Here is an 18,285-nt window from a genome sequence, read left to right on the forward strand (position 1 = left end):
CCTAACATTATTCATTTTTAAAATAAAATTTAAATGACAAACACTTGGATTAATCCACATTCGCCCCAATGCCAGTTCACAACAACCCAGCGTGTTTTTTTGTGTGGAATTGACCACCACGCAGCATGACTGGATCCGAAGTGAATTACCTGAGGTGTGAAGCTGAAAGGAAACTATCTGCATATCTCACACAGGATTAAAAACGCCTTTATTGGCGTCAATCTGAATGTGACACACACTGCCAAGTGCAGCGCGCGCACACACTCGCCATAAGCTTGCGCCGCTAACCTCAATAACACACACACACTCTCTCTCTCGCTCTCTCTGCCATAGGCTTACATGACAACACTTTATATCTCCATCTGTCGCCGAACGGGACCCGTATTTCAGGTTTATTGAACTTTAGCTCCCAGATGAAGGCAAAAGAGGAGGGATGCGCTGCTGTGCACGCGAGAGAATAAAGCAGGAGTAACTCCGGGATGGTTTGGATGTAAAATACTAAAGGTTTGATGATCATCTGCTGCTGACTCGTGTTGTGTTTTGATGAGTTTGGAGCTGATTTCTCCTCGCACGAATCCTTTACCGAACACGCTGGACTATCAACGAGCAAATATGCGTTTGTTGGTTGGATTTGTTTTGTCAACTTTTTGGCTTTGGGATTTAGCGTCGCTTTCTCGCGTTTACACCAATCACTGGGCTGTTCGGATCCCCGGAGGAGCGGTACAAGCTGATAAACTCGCCTCAAAATATGGCTTTACTAATTTGGGTCAGGTAAGAGAGTGTGTTTTTATCTGTTTATTTTATTTGAATGGCTCAGTCGGTGCGCTGTTAGTTCACGAGCGTAGTATAGCCTACCGCATCATTGGAATGAGAGCACAAGTCGGATCATGCGTAAATTACGCAAACGTTTACATTCTGCTCACTTTTTCTTCTTCTTCAGGGTTTACAGACTACATTTAGCGTTGTTCCTTGGAAAATATTTCTCCACGTAGCGGTTCACAGTTGTGGTTTTTAATCGGAACAGGCAGCGATAATCGTCGTGCTAAAATGTAAACAACCCGGTGCTAGAACCGCACAGAGAGTTGTTTAGCAACAGTCAACCAATCATCGACTGTTTCAAAGCTTGGCTGATTTAATAAGCGAAGTCTCGCAGTACAGGATGAGCAGAAACTTTCACGCTGTAAAATATTCGTTAATTCGAGCGAGGAAGAGATGATTAGCCTAATTCTGCTTTAAATGACAATTTTACAAGATATCAGTGTATTTTAAGTAATCTATTATTGGTCAGTATTGTTAATTCTTTGTATTTATTTGTTTGCATTTACAGACGGTTAACTGGAAATCTCGAAATTTGCTTTTCTAAACACGCCAGAAAACTCGAGATTAAAGTAATAGTTCACACAAAAATACACATTCTGTCATCAGGTTAATATTTTAACCTAAAATATTCGTTAATTCGAGTGAGGAAGATTTGCCTAATTATATATTTCTTGACAGTTTTGTAAGATATCGGTGTATTTAAAATAAACTATCATTGGTCAATATTGCTAATTATTTGTATTTTTACATTTACAGCCGATTAATTGGAAATCTCAAAACTTTGCTTTCCTAAACACGCCAGATAACTCAGGATTACATGGATAGTTCACCCCAAAAATACACATTCTGTTATCATTTGCTCAGCCTTTACTGTTCAGCAAATCAAATATTTGTAAATTCGAGTGTGGAAGAGATGATTAGCCCATTTATGTATTTCTTGACAGTTTTTACAATACATCAGTGCATGTTAAATGGTCTGTTAATGGTCAGTCAACCTCATCTTGCAAATTATTTTCATTTATGTTTGCATTTACAGACGATTAATTGGAAATCTCGAAACTTTGCTTTCCTAAACTCGCCAGATAACTCAGGGTTAAGGGGATAGTTCACACAAAAATACACATTCTGTCATCATTTGCTCAGCGTTTACTGTTCAGCAAGTCAAATATTCTTTCATTTGAGTAATGAAGATGTGATTTACCTAATTATGTTTTTCTTGACAGTTTTATAAGGTATCGGTGTATTTTAAATGGTCTATTATTGGTCAGTATTGCAAATCATTTTTTTTTTTGCAAACGCGCATAACTCAAGGTTAAAGGAATAGTTAACACGAAAATACATATTTTGTCATCATTTGTTCAGCCTTTTACTGTTCAGCAAGTCAAATATTCGGCAAGTGAGGAAGAGATGATTAGCCTAATAATGTTTTTCTTGACAATTTTACAAGATATTTGTGTATTTAAATGGTCTATGATTGGTCAGTCAACCAAGTAAATTATTTTTATTTATTTGTTTTTACATTTACAGACGATTAATTTGAATTCTTGAAACTTTGCTTTGCAAACAAGCATGATAATCGGTGTACTTTAAGTGATCTATTATTGGTCAATATTGATGATTATTTTATTTATTTATTTTTGCATTTACAGATGAATAATTGAATAACTTGAGTTTATTTAGCTTAAAATACATTGATTAGCCTAAATATGTTTTTCTTGACAATTTTACAAGATATCAGTGTAGTTTAAATTGTCTATTATTGGTCAATAATGCTAATTATTTTTATTTATTTTTGCATTTACAGATGATTAATTGGAAATCTCGAAACTTTTTCCTTCCTAAACACGCCAGATAACTTAAGTTTAAAGGGATAGTTCACACAAAAATACACCTTCTGTCATCATTTGCCCAGCTTTTACTGTTCAGCAAATCAAATATTCGTTAATTCGAGTGAGGAAGAGATGATTAGCCCAATTACGTATTTCTTGACAGTTTTTACAAGATATCAGTGCATGTTAAATGGTCTATTATTGGTCAGGCAACCTCGTATTGCACATTATTTTGATTTATTATTACATTTATAGACAATAAAATGAAAATCTTGAAACTTTGCTTTTCTAAACACGCCAGATAATTCGGATGATTAGCCCAATGTGTTTTACAAGGTATCAGTGTAGTTTAAATTCTCTATTATTGTTCAGTCAACCTCGTATTGCAAATTAGTTTTATTTATTTATTTTTGCTTTTACAGATGATTAATTGGAAATCTTTAAACTTCGCTTTGCCAACGAGCATGATAACTCAGGATTATATGGATAGTTCACCCCAAAAATACACATTCTGTCATCTGTCATTTGACTGTTTACCCTGATGAAGGCAGATCTCTGCCGAAACGCGTAGGTTTCTTTTAAGATTAAGCCATGTGAATAAAGGCTTTTTAAATTTTCCACATATTCCGATTGCCTTGGACTAATTTCTGTTGATGTTTTGATGAATCCCTCACCCAAAGAGCACCGATCAAATATTTGAGTTACCCCTGAGCGCTTTTTGTTTGTTTTTCTGGATATTTACACATTCTGTCATCATTTGCTCAGCCTTTACTGTTCAGCAAGTCAAATATTCGTTAATTCGAGTGAGGAAGAGATGATTAGCCCAATTATGTTTTTCTTGACAATTTTACAAGGTATCAGTGTAGTTTAAATTCTTTATTATTATTCAGTCAACTTAGTATTGCAAATAATTTTTATTTATGTATTTATTTTTGCTTTGACAGACGATTCATTGGAAATCTCAAGACTTTACTTCGCAAACCCGCCAGATAACTCTGGATTAAAGTAATAGTTCACACAAAAATACACATTCTGTCATCATTTGTTCAGCAATTAGCCTAAAATATTTCTTAATTCGCACGAGGAAGTGATGATTTGCCTAACTATATATTTCTTGACAATTTTATAAGATATCAGTGTATTTAAAATCATCTATTATTGGTCAATATTGCTAATTATTTGTATTTTTACATTTACAGACGATTAATTGAAAATCTCAAAACTTTGCTTTCCTAAATACGCCACATAACTCAGGATTACATGGATAGTTCACCCCAAAAATACACATTCTGTCATCATTTGCTCAGCCTTTACTGTTCAGCAAGTCAAATATTCTTTCATTTGAGTGAGGTATAGCCTAATTATGCATTTCTTGACAACTATACAAGATATCAGTGTATTTTAAATAAATTTCTGTTTTTGGTCAGATTGCACATTATTTTGATTTATTTTTACATTTACAAACAACAAACTGGAAATTTTGAAACTTTTTGCTTTTCTAAACACGCCAGATAACTCTGGAATAAAGGGATAGTTCACACAATACACATTCTGTCATCATTTAATCATCCTTTACTTGTTTCAAACCTTTAAAAGTTTCTTTCTTTGAACACAAAAGAAGATATTTAGAAAAATGTTGAAAAGCTGTAACCATTGACTTCTATGGGATTTGTTTTTTCTACAAAGAAAGCCAATGGTCACAGGTTTCCAGCTTTCTTAAATCTTTTTTGGTGTTCAAGAAAGTCATGAGTACGTTTTCATTTTTGGGTGAACTATCCCTTTAACTCCTCTTTAAAATGACTATGTTTAAATGTGCTGTAACTTGAAGGAATTGGTTCTCAGTAGAGGGTGTGAATTGAACACTAAGATCCCATCAAAAGAAATTAATTTATTGTTCAAAATGTCAATTGAATTAAAAATGCAGTTGAGTAACACTAATTAAATGGATAAACAAACTGTACAGTTCGTACTCTGGCGCTGGCTGAATAGGAAAATTCAATTGTACTTTTGTGTTTTGTTTGGTGCAGCGGCTAATAATAAATCACAGATAGTGATTTGTAGCCCAAATCATGCAAGTGCAGCTGTATAAATGTAACCGGATAGTGCTGCACAGTTTTATTGATGTGTCTTTAGGCACACGGAGATCAAGCAACCTGTCCTTGTGTAACTCCGTAGATATATTAGACCGATGAAATGCCATGAAGTTTGATTATTATTATTATTATGTTTTCGTTTCAAGTTTGTTCAAAGTTCAAGCTTATTGATGTTGCAATCCTAGTTATGCACAATCATAGATGTTCTTGCCTTTTTAAAGCTTTCATCTACTCTATCTGGTGGTTCATTCCGCTGTGGCGACCCCAGATTAATAAAGGGACTAAGCTGAAAAGAAACTGAATGAATCAATCTACTCTATCTGTTACTCATTTGACAATGTACATGTATGTATGTGTGTAGATGTGTGTACACTACCTGACAAAAGTCTTGTCGTCTATCCAAGTTTTAGGAACAACAAATAGTAACTTGACTTCTAGGTGATCATTTGGTATCAGAAGTGGCTTATATGAAAGCCAAAGGCCTCTAGACTACACTTATTTGACCAAAATAAAACGTGATCATGCCTTGATTTTGAATTATTTAATTAGGAAGTGCAGTGGAAGAAGGAGTATTGTGTTTGACTCCCATGGAGGACTGCATCCATACATCTCTGCAATGACTCAAATCACTGATTAATGAAGTCATCTGGAATGGCAAAGAAAGCGTTCTTGCAGGACTCCCAGAGTTCATCAAGATTCTTTGAATTCATCTTCAATGCCTCCTCCTTCATCTTACCCCAGACACGCTCAATAATGTTCATGTCTGGTGACTGGGCTGGCCAATCCTGGAGCACCTTGACCTTCTTTGCTTTCAGGAACTTTGATGTGGAGGCTGAAGTATGAGAAGGAGCGCTATCCTGCTGGAGAATTTGCCCTCTCCTGTGGTTTGTAATGTAATGGGCAGCACAAATGTCTTGATACCTCAGGCTGTTGATGTGTCCATCTACTCTGCAGATCTCTCGCACGCCCCCATACTGAATATAACCCCAAACTATGATTTAACATTGACCAAACTTGACTGATTTCTGTGAGAATCTTGGGTCCATGCGGGTTCCAACTGGAATCGAAGATAAGACTTTTGTCAGGTAGTATATATTTATATATATATATATATATATATATATATATATATATATTATTACTTAACCAAGAATAACCCATTGAGATACAATATCTTTAAAGGAAAGACAGGAGTGGATTTACTGATTTGTGGGCAATTCCAGCCAAAGGGCCCAAAAGTCCTAAAATGCGTTGTACTTTTATTATCTTAATGCAATCTCAAATTTTTTTATTATTTGTTTCTTTATAAATTAATTTGTAATATATAAGCCATTTGGTTTTAAAACTAAATCTTTGCCTCATTTAATTGTTGGACTTCTCAATGATTGGGGGTAAGGGACAAATTTGCATAGACGAAATAATTCATGTTAAAATTTTATTTATTAGATCCTCACCATACAGAATATGATAGAAAAGGATGCCATATATAATTTATAGGTGTAATTTATTCTTTTAGACATTTATTGGGCGGGGCCAGATTTCGTGGGGCTCTAAGGGGCCTCGCTTATTGGTTAAATCACCCTTAAGGACAGAGTTACATAAAAATACACATAAACACACACACACAAAATAATATAAACCATAATCGGTGGCAAAGTGGTTAGCACTGTCTCCTCACAGCAAGTAGGTTGCTGGTTCAAGTCCCGGCTGGGCCAGTTGGCATTTCTGTGTGGAGTTTGCATGTTTTCTGTGTGTTAGTGTTTGTTTTCTCCGGGTGCTCCGGTTTCCCCCACAGTCCAAACACATGCGCTATAGGTGAATTGAATAAATTAAATTGGCCGTAGTGTACGAGTGTGTATGTCAATGGGTGTTTCCCAGTACTGGGTTGCAGCTGAAAGGGTATCCACTGTGTAAAACAAATGCTGGAATAGTTGGTGGTTCATTCCACTGTGGCGACCCCTGATAAATCAGAGACTAAGCTGAAGAAAAATGAATGAATGAATGAATGGTATATGTTCCATATGTAGAACATCTTGAAGCTCATTTCATACATATGCACCGAACTCTGTATGAAAAATGCCATCTTAAGTAGGAGTATATCTGCTGATCTGGTGTTATAAGTATTTGAGCAGTACATCAACAAACTTTATACTGTGGTATTTTACCAACTAAAGCTTTAAAAATAAAAATAACATATGTGTTTTCTCCTTGACTGTAGTGAATTAAAACCACTTATTTAAATAGTAGGTGCAGATTTATCAACCAATCTGTGAGAAGCTCATTAAAAACTAATTACTGAGACTAACACTAACTATATTGGCTTTTACAGCTGCGCACAAGAACAGTCTGTTTATTATAAGCATATGCTTATATATAATATAAAGCATATTATTATAATTGTTTTGTATACAGTAGGGGAAATATGTATTCAACACTCTGGGAAACATCCATACACACTCATTCACACTACGGACAATTTACGGACAACTTAGCCTACCTCTACCGGATGTCTTTGGACTGTGGGGGAAACCGGAGCACCCGGAGGAAACCCACGCGAATTCGGGAGAACATGCAAACTTCACACAGAAACGCCAACTGACCCAGCTGAGGCTCGAACCAGTGACCTTCTTGCTGTGAGGCGACAGTGCTACCTACGGCGCCACCACGTCGTCGACCATGTATTTCAGAAAACATATTTCTAAAGGTGTCGTTGACTTGAAATTTTCACCAGATGTTTATAACAACCGAAGAAATTCATTTATGCAAAGAAAACAAATCTAATTAGTTTACAAATGAAGTTATGCGTAATAAAATGAAATGACACAGGGAAAAAGTATTGAACACATGAAGAAAGGAAGGTGTAGAAAGGCAGTGAAAGCCCAGACAGCAGCTGAAATCTCTCAGTAGTTCTTCAGCAATCCTCTGCCCTTCATCAGTGTAAATGAATATCAGCTGCTTCAGTTCAACATCTACATTAACAGGAGGATGAAGATGAAATCAGGTGGACATTTCAGCAAGACAATGATCCAAAACACAGACAAGAAAACTCTCAGATGCATTCAGATAAAGAAAATCAAGCTGTAGAATGGCCCAGTCAATCACCTGACCTGAATCCAATAGAAAATACAAAATAAAGCAGGTTTTATAGACGAGACCCACAGAACCATCAAGATTTTGACACTCTGTTGAAGTCTGTGAGAAAATCACACCCGAGCAATGCATGTGGCTTCATTTTCCATATGAGGCGTCTTTAAGCTGCCATCACCAAAAGTGTTTTATATAAAGTATTAAACGCATTTCAGTAGTTCAGCACTTTCTTCCGTCATTTCGTTGTTATTACACATAACTATTTTTCAGATGTTTTTGTTTTGTTTTATTTTTATGTTTGTTTTGTTTGGGTTTTTACCAAAATGTGCTTCAATTTCATGTCAAGAGCTCCTTGAGAAATATTATTCCCAGGAAAAAACATGACATCTCGAATACTTTTTTTCCTTCACTTTATAGCAGGATGAATTCGGCTTATGTATGTCAGAAATTGTATCATTCCTCAGCTGAAAAAAAAAAGTTCTCATCGAAATAATCCTTCTATGCCATGTTCATTGTAGATTTGGTGACCTTTTATACTTATCTATCTATATATATATATATATATATATATATATATATATATATATATATATATATCATTATTCTGAATGTTATTGTTGTTGTTGTGAAGAGTCTTCAAGTTGAGGTTGGAGAATCTCGAGCTGACAGGAATGCTTTGAGGTTGAAGGTGGGAAATTTTAGCTTGTTCCCACTTCCGACTTAACCACTAAAATTAGACCACCCATACTCGCTTTCCATAAAACTACAACCTGTAAACACACGCTGGCCAATAAACCCGAACACTCAATGGGCTAAGAATTGGTGAACCTTTATTTGACTGAAGGCTAGAAGTCTAGGCTTGTGAAATTTCAGTGACATAATTCAAGAAGTGGGATCGTTTTATGTGTGTGGTATAGAGTATATGCAGACTTTTTTAGTAACCCATTGAGTATGTTTACATGGACATCAATAATTCGATTTATTTAATACAGTTAAGACAATACTCTGATTAAGAGTCTCCCATCTAAATAGTGATTTTTGATTAATTTAATCGCATTAAGGTCATAATCAAACTAAACAGAAATCAAATTAAGACGTGTGGAGTATGCCAATTTTAGTAGCATTATTAAAGTTCACTACAGACATGTAAACACATTAATCAAACTATTACCGTCATGTAGGACTTTTCGCCGCATTTGTGCGACAGGATAGTCTATACACACACAGCTACCTGACACTATTATCTGCACCTACTGAGTCAGTGAAGACCCCAGACCACAGGTTTTTTCTCCAATTCAGCATGCAGTATGAACTTTAGTTAAAACTACACTCTTCCAGCAGTTCATAGTTGCATCCAATATCTCGTTTGTCAGAGGGGCATGCATGAAATGTTCCTGAATGAAAGTGAAAGTGCCAAACTGTAGTTAAAGCCGACAAATTAAAAATGAAACACCCGAAATTACATAAAACTCCGGAGGATACGTGGATAGCACGGTGACGCAATGACGTTAATCGAATAATGTGTTATAACATGTAAAACGGGATCATGAAAGGAATATTCAAAAAACAATTCATGTAAACGCCTCAATCTTATTATTGTCTTAATAAGATTAAGGCAAATAATTTGATTACTGATGTTCACGTAAATGTAGTCAGTGTGTTCACATGCTTAACAGAAATGACTGTGACTGACCGTGAAGGTCATCAGTTCACCGAACTCCATGCTGTTACAGGAACACTGGAGCATTTTAAAGTGGTGAAGATCAGCTGGTCTGTCTATGAGCTGACATACGAGCGACCCGCTGATGAACCGACTGAGCTTCACGGCTTTAAAACACTCCAGTGTCCCTGTATCTGTTTACACAGTAAACATCGGTGAAGTTCGGTGAACTGATGACTGATGACTTTCACAGCCAATCACAGTCACAGCGCTCAAATGCTAGCGGGAAGTGGACGTTTTTAAAATTTCAGTACTTTTTCAGTATTATGACAGCACTATGACATGGTGAAGCGTACTTTGTGATTATGCTTGGTCTTTCTTTGTTGCTGTTAAAACCACCACATCAAACCTGTAGCTCTTTTATGAAATGGTAGTAAATAACATTTTTAATTTGCAAATCGCAATTTTGATCAGATAATCACAATGGACCCTTCCCACAAGCCTGTTATGTTATCGTAAATCTTTGAAGGATTTTTTAAAATTTGATTTTTTAAAAATACGTATGAACATTTATAGACATTTATAAACGTATTATATCATCTTTGCGTCAAATTACAAAAAACTAATTTCCGCTTATGCGAGGTGTTTCTAATGCTGCTGAGAAAATTTGACATTATTCTCACCTCTGGCTGCCGTCATCAGTCTCGCATATATTTTTCTCCTTTTTCTGAAAGTCTTGATAACACCATTGTGGAGCTTTTCATTCATTATTACAGCAAATAGGGCTGTAAAAAATCATTTGTTGTACTCTCCCATTCACTGCGCTCTAAGTTTACCTAATCATGACGCCTTCAGCTACTGAGAAACCCGGAAATTTGAAAAGGCTCTTCGATTTTTTTTTTTTTTTTTTTCTTCTCCAAATCGTGCAGCCCTAACTGTTCTAGTGGGTTTTGGATTTTGGTTTATTGTAACCTTAAACAATCTAGGCTCATGATATTTCACTGATTTGATTTTTTTTATTCTTTATTTTAGAGCTGCATGATATTGGAAAAATCGGATATTTTGTTTTGCAATATATTGCGATACGAATATAATTTCACCAAATGATTTAAATAGCTCTATTTGGAAAGATCTTATTATTTTACATCGACTGGGATGATTCTATGCAGTGGATCTGCGTAAATTATTATAAATTACCAGCAAAAACAAATAATAAAAAAAAAACTTTATTTATTAAACACAAGTAAATAGCATTCGTTGTATACAAATGTCCAATTTCTGCTTTTTTCTTTTAAACACTTTTGTAAACGTTTAACCCCAAAACCCCCCACCCATCCAGCCCATACTTACACATAGTCAGTCTTCTTGTAAAACATATAACAGATGGAGTGATAAAATAAAATGATAATAAAAATTCAAATAAATATAAAAATAAATTCAAATATATAGGAAAAAAAAATATATATATACATACATGTACATCAGTAAATAGATAATAATACAACACGGGGCAAAATAAATTAAATAAGTAAAATATAAATAAAGGGCAACGCAGTGGCGCAGTAGGTAGTGCTGTCGCCTCACAGCAAGAAGGTTGCTGGTTCGAGCCTCGGCTGGGTCAGTTGGCGTTTCTGTGTGGAGTTTGCATGTTCTCCCTGCATTTGCGTGTTGCGTGTTTCCCCCACAGTCCAAAGACATGTGCTATAGGTAAATTGGGTAGGCTAAATTGTCCGTAGTGTATGTGTGTGTGAATAAGTGTGTATGTGTTTCCCAGTGATGGGTTGCAGCTGAAAGGGCATCAGCTGCATAAAACAAATGCTGGATAAGTTGGTGGTTCACTCCGCTGTGGTGACCCTGGATTAATAAAGGGACTAAGCCGAAAAGAAAATGAATGAATGAATGAAATATAAATAAATAAAATGTTTACATTTATCTAGTTACATCAACAATAATGTGCTACCTACTTCTTGGTTATTGTGGTTTTAGTTGTGCTGAGGTTGGACCAATGCATCTAGTTTAGGACATGACAGTACCAGAGTAAAAATGCTAAATTGAACGCTAATTCTGACCATAAAATGATTTCTAAAATAATCACTTCAAGAGGTGTTAAATCATCAAAACAATTTAGCAGTGCCCTCCCAAAAACAAATAATTATCAGTGCTTTATGATTTTCTAGGGAATCTAACAGTATTAATGTGAAAAATTGAACATTCATTCATTTTCTTTCGACTTAGTCCCTTTATTCATCAGGGGTTACCACAGCGGAATGAACCGCCAAATATTCCAGCATCTGTTTTACACAGCGGAGACCCTTCCAGCTGCAACCCAGTACTGGGAAACACCCATACACTCTCACAAGCACACACATACACTATGGCCAATTTAGCTTATTCATTTCACCTCTAGCGCATGTGCTTGGACTGAGGGGGAAACCAGAGCACCAGAGGAATCCCACACCAACAGTGGGAGAACATGCCAGCTCCACACAGATACGCCAACTGACCCAGCCGGGGCTCAAACCAGCGACCTTCTTGCTGTGAGGCGACAGTGCTAACCACTGAGCCACCGTGTCACCATATATAATAAAGTATAAAATGTCATCATTGTATAAATAATAAAAAAAAGAATAATATTTGATAATATCTTTAGTCTTTAAACTTTATAAATAAGCTAATCCTGCGACACTCGACACTGATTGCCATATTCATGCTCAAACAATATGTTTTTCAGCCCTACTTTATTTACTGAATGTTTTAAATGTAGAACGATTTTCACCGAATCCCATGGTCCAATATAAGTATAAAAATAGCAGAGTAATAGGTAGAAAATCAGGATTGAAACAGGTCTGACTAATGTTTGACGAATTGTATAGTGTTCCTGCTGGCGCCATTTATTTATATTTCCAAACTAATAATGTCCAGTAAGTAGAGTTTCCTAGTACGATCAACTGGACTAGATGTATCCAGCCATTTCAGTGCTACACTTGAAGTGTGATGTGTGATATTACTTAAAACTTTAACAATTATAAGCATCAACAAAGGCATTTAGATTTCACATTATTCATTGCTTCCTGTTTTGCTCTTTATCCTTAAACAAACCCTTCCCAACCGTGTTTGCATCATTAAAAACTTGAGAAATCTCACCGTGGATTGTTTGAACACGTTCGGCTCTTGTTTCCCAAGTCAACCACACTGTAAGGAATGCACTCAAGAGCCTAAGGACATCTGGAGGTGGTGTGTGTTCAAATTAACACCCTCTACGCTAATGGTGCTCGTTGAATACGGCGGTGAGATCACGTATCTGCAAGGCTTCAAGATGTTCTCCTCCAGCTAATCTCTGAAGGCTTTGAAGCTTCTTGGTTTTGAGAGGAGAGATTGCTCAGTTCCCCGTCACAGCGGCGGATCTCTTTCTTTTCTTTGTTAAAAGCCCAGATAAAATTGTCTCCCAAGGTTACTTTAAGACGTCTTTGTCGCCTAATGCATTTACATGCGTCTCAGTTCTGCCCATTGTGTCCTGACAGCAAGGAGAATCAATATGAGTGAGCAAAAAAACACAAGAGTTCATTAATAGACAGGCTTCCTGAAAGATAGACACGTTATTTCACACTTTTTGGGTTTTTTTTCACTGAGGAATGTTTAATGTTAAACTCTTTTATATGTTGGGAAAGAAAAAATAAGTTTTTGGTGTTAAAGGGCGCCTATTTTACCTCTTTTTCAAGATTTGAGATCTTATTAAGTCTTTTGTGTCTCCAGAATGTGTCTGTAAAGTTTCAGCTCAAAACACCCATCAGATTATTTATTAGACCTTTCAGAAGTTTGTATTTTCAGCGCTGACCACAGTGTTGCTGTTTTTATTGCCTGTGCCTTTAATGCAAATGAACTAGTTCGCCCCGCCCACCATTCCCACGTGGCTGTCAGAGTATGTCTCCGCCTCGACTGCGTCAGATAAATAGCACAGTAACAAATATGAAAGCAAATCTCCTGTAACATTTGTACGAACTTTCCCAATGATTATTTGATGTGTTTGTTGTGGAGTTAATTCAAGCCTTTTTGCAATGATGAGTCACACACAATGTCGTTACAAAGTTCATGCACATACACAGCGCGTATGTTTAGCTTTGCACTGTTTTTGCATAGCAAATATGACAGATTACACATTAATATCCACTTCTGTATGGATATCCGTCATGTTAATGTACAAAATAAACCTGATTTAACGTCCACATTGAGGCGTCTTCTTTTATAATTGTACTGACATGCGGCTGTGGTGATGAATAACAGCGATTTTACAATCTTTAACTTACTTTATTACAAACATGCACTGTTTTAAAAGCGTTTTAAACTTGTAAAACTCATTCTTAATCACATTTGATTATGATTGTTGATCACAGAGAGCTGAACAGATTGAACAGACTGAACAGATCGATGATTGATGATCACAGAGAGCTGAACAGATCTTTTAATCCGGTTGCATTGCGAACGACCTGTCTTGTATATATAATTATACGCGGTACTATGGAGACATGTTAATAGACGCATGTCAATCAGGGCTTAATTTGTGCCAGAACAAGCCAGATCTGGATCTCTGAAATGTGATCGGTAGGCCCACACGCAATCTGTGCACGCAGAAATCCGCAGATTTCCACAGATTTTAGCCTATCATTTAGTCTATGTATTTACTTGTGTAAATTTATATTTATTCAGTTTTTAAATTCATTTAATATTATTGTGATATAATAATATTAATATGAAAATGTTCATATGATTTATTTACAATACAGATTGTAAAACAATATTTTCTGTCTTTTAGTAGAGATATTATATGAGCGATTTGCTTTAGTTACCAGTTAAGTGGACCTAATTGGATTTGCAATGTAAATATTAAATAAAAGTTAAAAATGTATTATTTTTTTATTTCATTTCATTTTTTTATTTTATTTTTTATATTAAGTTTTTAGTTATGATACTCCTAAAATCATCCCACATAAATCTGCAGATTTTTTTTACAAAATTCTCAGCAGAAATAGCAAAAAATGTCCGCAGATTATGTCTGGCCTTAATGATCTGGCACCTCATTTTACCAATCCCCCTCCTCCCCGCTCTTCACTTTCTTCCTCGACTCCCCAACCCTCTTCACTGCCCTCTGCAACACTCCCCAACTCCCCCACCCTCTTTACTTTCGATCCCAACACCTCTCCCTCCACTGTTGCCAGATCTGTTACCTTGATCTGTTCCGGGACCTCACAATTTACAAATTAAGCACTGCTGTCAATCAATTTGGTGGGCAGGGAAACTTCACTTGTACATCACGTTGCAGTCCGCCTCAAAGTGGGAGGGAATGCATCCTGTTTTAAGGTCAGGAAATAAAAAAAGAGAGACTTTTTGTCTTTTATATCACCCCAATATGACTGTGGACACATTATACCTACACACAGTTCTGTCCAAACAGCTTACAAAAGATGATTTTATCATAGGTGCCCTTTAAAAAAGTGCTTTTGTGGCAACTTGAAATTAATTCAATTGTTTTTACTCAGCTTTTATGACTTATTTATACTATATGACAAGCCTAAGGGGAAAAAACTATTTTACATTAAAATCAAAGCTCATAATGACCTCAGTTGTCAAAAGAGCACAGGTAATACCTCATAATAAGCTCATAATGATCTATTAAAGCTTATAAATAATGAGCAAATCCAACCAGCTATGAGGAGAATCACAACTGTAAATCTGAAGCAAAGAAATGTATGAAAATCTGGAGACAAAGATACCACACTGTAAACCTAACTTAAATGATGGAAAGAGCTTTACAGTTTTAAACAATTGGGAATGACATGATCAATGGAAAAATACTAGACCAGTGGTTCTCAAACTGTGGTACGCGGGCTTCCTTCTAGTGGTACTTGGAGAAATACTGAGTAATAAAAGAAAAAAAGTACTTTTAACCCTTTGTTGAATGATTACACTGATGTGATCAGCACCGGCTGTTCCCTGAAGCGTACGATCACATTGGTGTGCGTAGAATGTTCACTTTAGTTCATCGTGTCATCAGTGGAGAGCATAAGACTGATTCCTGAAAGACCCCAGTGACAGACGAGTCTCCGCATTGATCCTGAAGAGCCAGCTTGTACACCAGCCGGTGACCTACTCCCACCTGCAGCTTCTCCATGATTGACGTCCAACCTTCTCCAGCCTACGGCGCCTACACTGCAGCTCTGCACAAGACGTTTGGCCAGAGGAGAAATGGTCGAGCGCAACTGAGCCTGGTTATTCTCTCCACGTTTTTTTTTTTTTCCTTCACTTTCGCAAATTGGTGAAGTTTGTTCCTCGCCGCTGTCACCACTGGCTTGAGTGGTTTGGGACTCGTGGAGCTGCACATCGATGGTTTTGCTCTTCAGTGTTTGGACTTTCAGCAGTGAAAATTAACCCACACTGAATTGAGCTGAACTGAACTTTGACACAATCTACATTGTAAAAGTGTTATAGAAGTAAACATGAAATTAAAATTGAAATCAGATGCTAAAAATCAACCCGCTTTGGTGCAGAACCAGAGAAAGAGGCGTGCGGCACTTGCGATGCAGATACACGCTAAAGAATTAAGCGCTTTTGCAGACCAGTGCTGTTGTGTTGGCATTTCAGTTACCGCAAACTCAGGAATCTCCCCATACTGCATCATTGGTAAAATAACGAGATGATCCCAAGGTTTCCTAATCCTGGACCAGGCCGTATCCTGAGCAGCTACTGTGGTGGTCATGGAGGAGTGGAGAACATGAGACTGATTCCTGTGACGCTCCAGAGACAGACAAGCCTTCGCTGAGGCCAGCTTCCAGCCTCCGCCGCTGAGACTGCAGCTCTGCACAAGACGTTTGGCCAGCGGAGAAATTAAAATGGCCAAGCCCAACTGAGTCTGGTTTCTCTCAAGGATTTTTTTCTTCACTTCCGCCATTTAGTGAAGTTTTTTTTTTCCCTCTCCGCTGTCGCCACTGGCTTGCATGGTTCGGGATCTGTAGAGCTGCGCATCGTTGGATTTGCTCTTCAGTGTTTGGACTCTCAGTAGTGATTTTTAAACCACACTGAACTGAGCTAAACTGAACTGAACTTAAACACTACAAACTGAACTACACTGTTCCTATTTACTGTGACCTTTTATGTGAAGCTGCTTTGACACAATCTACATTGTATAAGCGCTATACAAATAAAGGTGAATTGAATTGAATTGAAATAATGACAAATGTGTTAAATGTGTGTTTGCAGTTGTGTAAAATGCGTGTTTTCGATTTATAGAGTTATTAGTTTTGTTAAGCAGTGTTAGCTCAGATTTAGGCTACTTTATCTGGATGTGATTCAAATATTTCCAGACACAGAACATAGGCAACTTTGCCTTGCTTGAAGCTAGAAAATAGCCTAATTAAAGTTAGTCTCTGTGTGCAGTTAACACAAACTCCACGGTCCACTTAAGATGAGATCTCAAATCACGGAAAGTCTGCACGTTTGAATGGATAAATCACGTATGAATTAGTCAAGCAGTGTACTTCTGCATATAATCCCTCACTTTTCTGACACATGTCCTGTAAAAGGCGCGCAGTAAGCAGATCTAATTTAAATATGTATTTCCAAATCATTTATTTTAAAATACAAGTTAATGTTTAGATTTCGAAGATGTACACATACGTCAGCTGTACATGCAACATACGACAGTTAGATGCGATCAGCATCCTTGATAAACAGTCCGACGTGCACTGCTCTCTGGGGTTTTGAGCTCAAAGCACCCGCTGACTGCCGGAGCTCAGACGTGCGTACGCTCTAGCGCATGACTGTGTGTGTGTGTGTGGTGGCGTGATGTGCATTTTCAGCGGTATAGGGCTTTTCAGAAATGCTAGATGAAACGCCAGTGTGGACGTGGATCGTTTTTATTCTAAAATGCCATTTTAAAACTAAGATGTATTAGTGTAAACGAAGCATGAGTGTGTATTTTTCATGAGCCGGTTGCTGCTGCGTCAGGGGTGGGGCGAAGGATTGCGATGCCGGTTCAGCATCGTGATGTCTATCGGCCTTCGGTGATGGACTATGGCATCATCTGTCGACCCAACCCTATCACAAATGCTTTATATGAAGGTAGCTTATAAAGGTTATAATAATTTTAGTTTTTATTTTGTTTTGACTTTGTTTTTCAAATTCTGTTAGTCTTAATTAGTTTTTAGAGGCAGATTTACTAGTTTTTAGTTTAGTTTTTATTAGTTTCAGTATTAGTTTTAGTTTATTTTCTAAATAAGGATATTTGTTGGGTGCAAGATTTAAAATAAAAAAATGTAAACTCTTCTTTATTTATTTAATGTTTACAATGCAAATCCAATTAGATCCACTTACTTGGTAAACTAAGCGAGTCTCTTATACAATATACAGTTGAAGTCAGAATTATTAGCCCCCTTTTGAATTTTTTATTTTTATTTTTTTTATATTTCCTAAATGATGTTTAACAGAGCAAGGAAATTTTCTCAGTATGTCTGATAATATTTTTTCTTCTGAAGAAAGTCTAATTTGTTTTATTGCAGCTAGAATAAAAGCAGTTTTAATTTTTTAAAATCCATTTTAAGGTCAAAATTATTAGCCCCTCGACAGTTTTTCTCGCCAGTCTACAGAATAAACCATCGTTATACAATAACTTGCCTAATTACCTAATCTGCCTAGTTAACCTAATTACCCTAGTTAAGCCTTTAAATGTCACTTTAAGCTGTATAGAAGTGTCTTGAAAAATATCTAGTCAAATATTATTTACTGTCATCATGGCAAAGATAAAATA

The 18,285-nt window shown here is 36.5% G+C and overlaps 1 protein-coding gene across 1 annotated transcript in view; it reads left to right on the top strand.

Annotated features, from left to right (window-relative positions):
* The first annotated feature begins 253 nt into the window (after positions 1-253).
* Positions 254-18,285, top strand: part of pcsk6 (proprotein convertase subtilisin/kexin type 6) — a 171,957-nt gene continuing 153,925 nt past the window's right edge. The window contains exon 1 of the mRNA XM_056462598.1: positions 254-771. Coding sequence (XP_056318573.1) covers positions 544-771 — 228 coding nt within the window. The 5' untranslated portion in view covers positions 254-543. The remainder of the gene's footprint in view (positions 772-18,285) is intronic.

The sequence above is a fragment of the Danio aesculapii genome, chromosome 7 (assembly GCF_903798145.1).
Source record: "Danio aesculapii chromosome 7, fDanAes4.1, whole genome shotgun sequence".
NCBI lineage: Eukaryota > Metazoa > Chordata > Actinopteri > Cypriniformes > Danionidae > Danio > Danio aesculapii.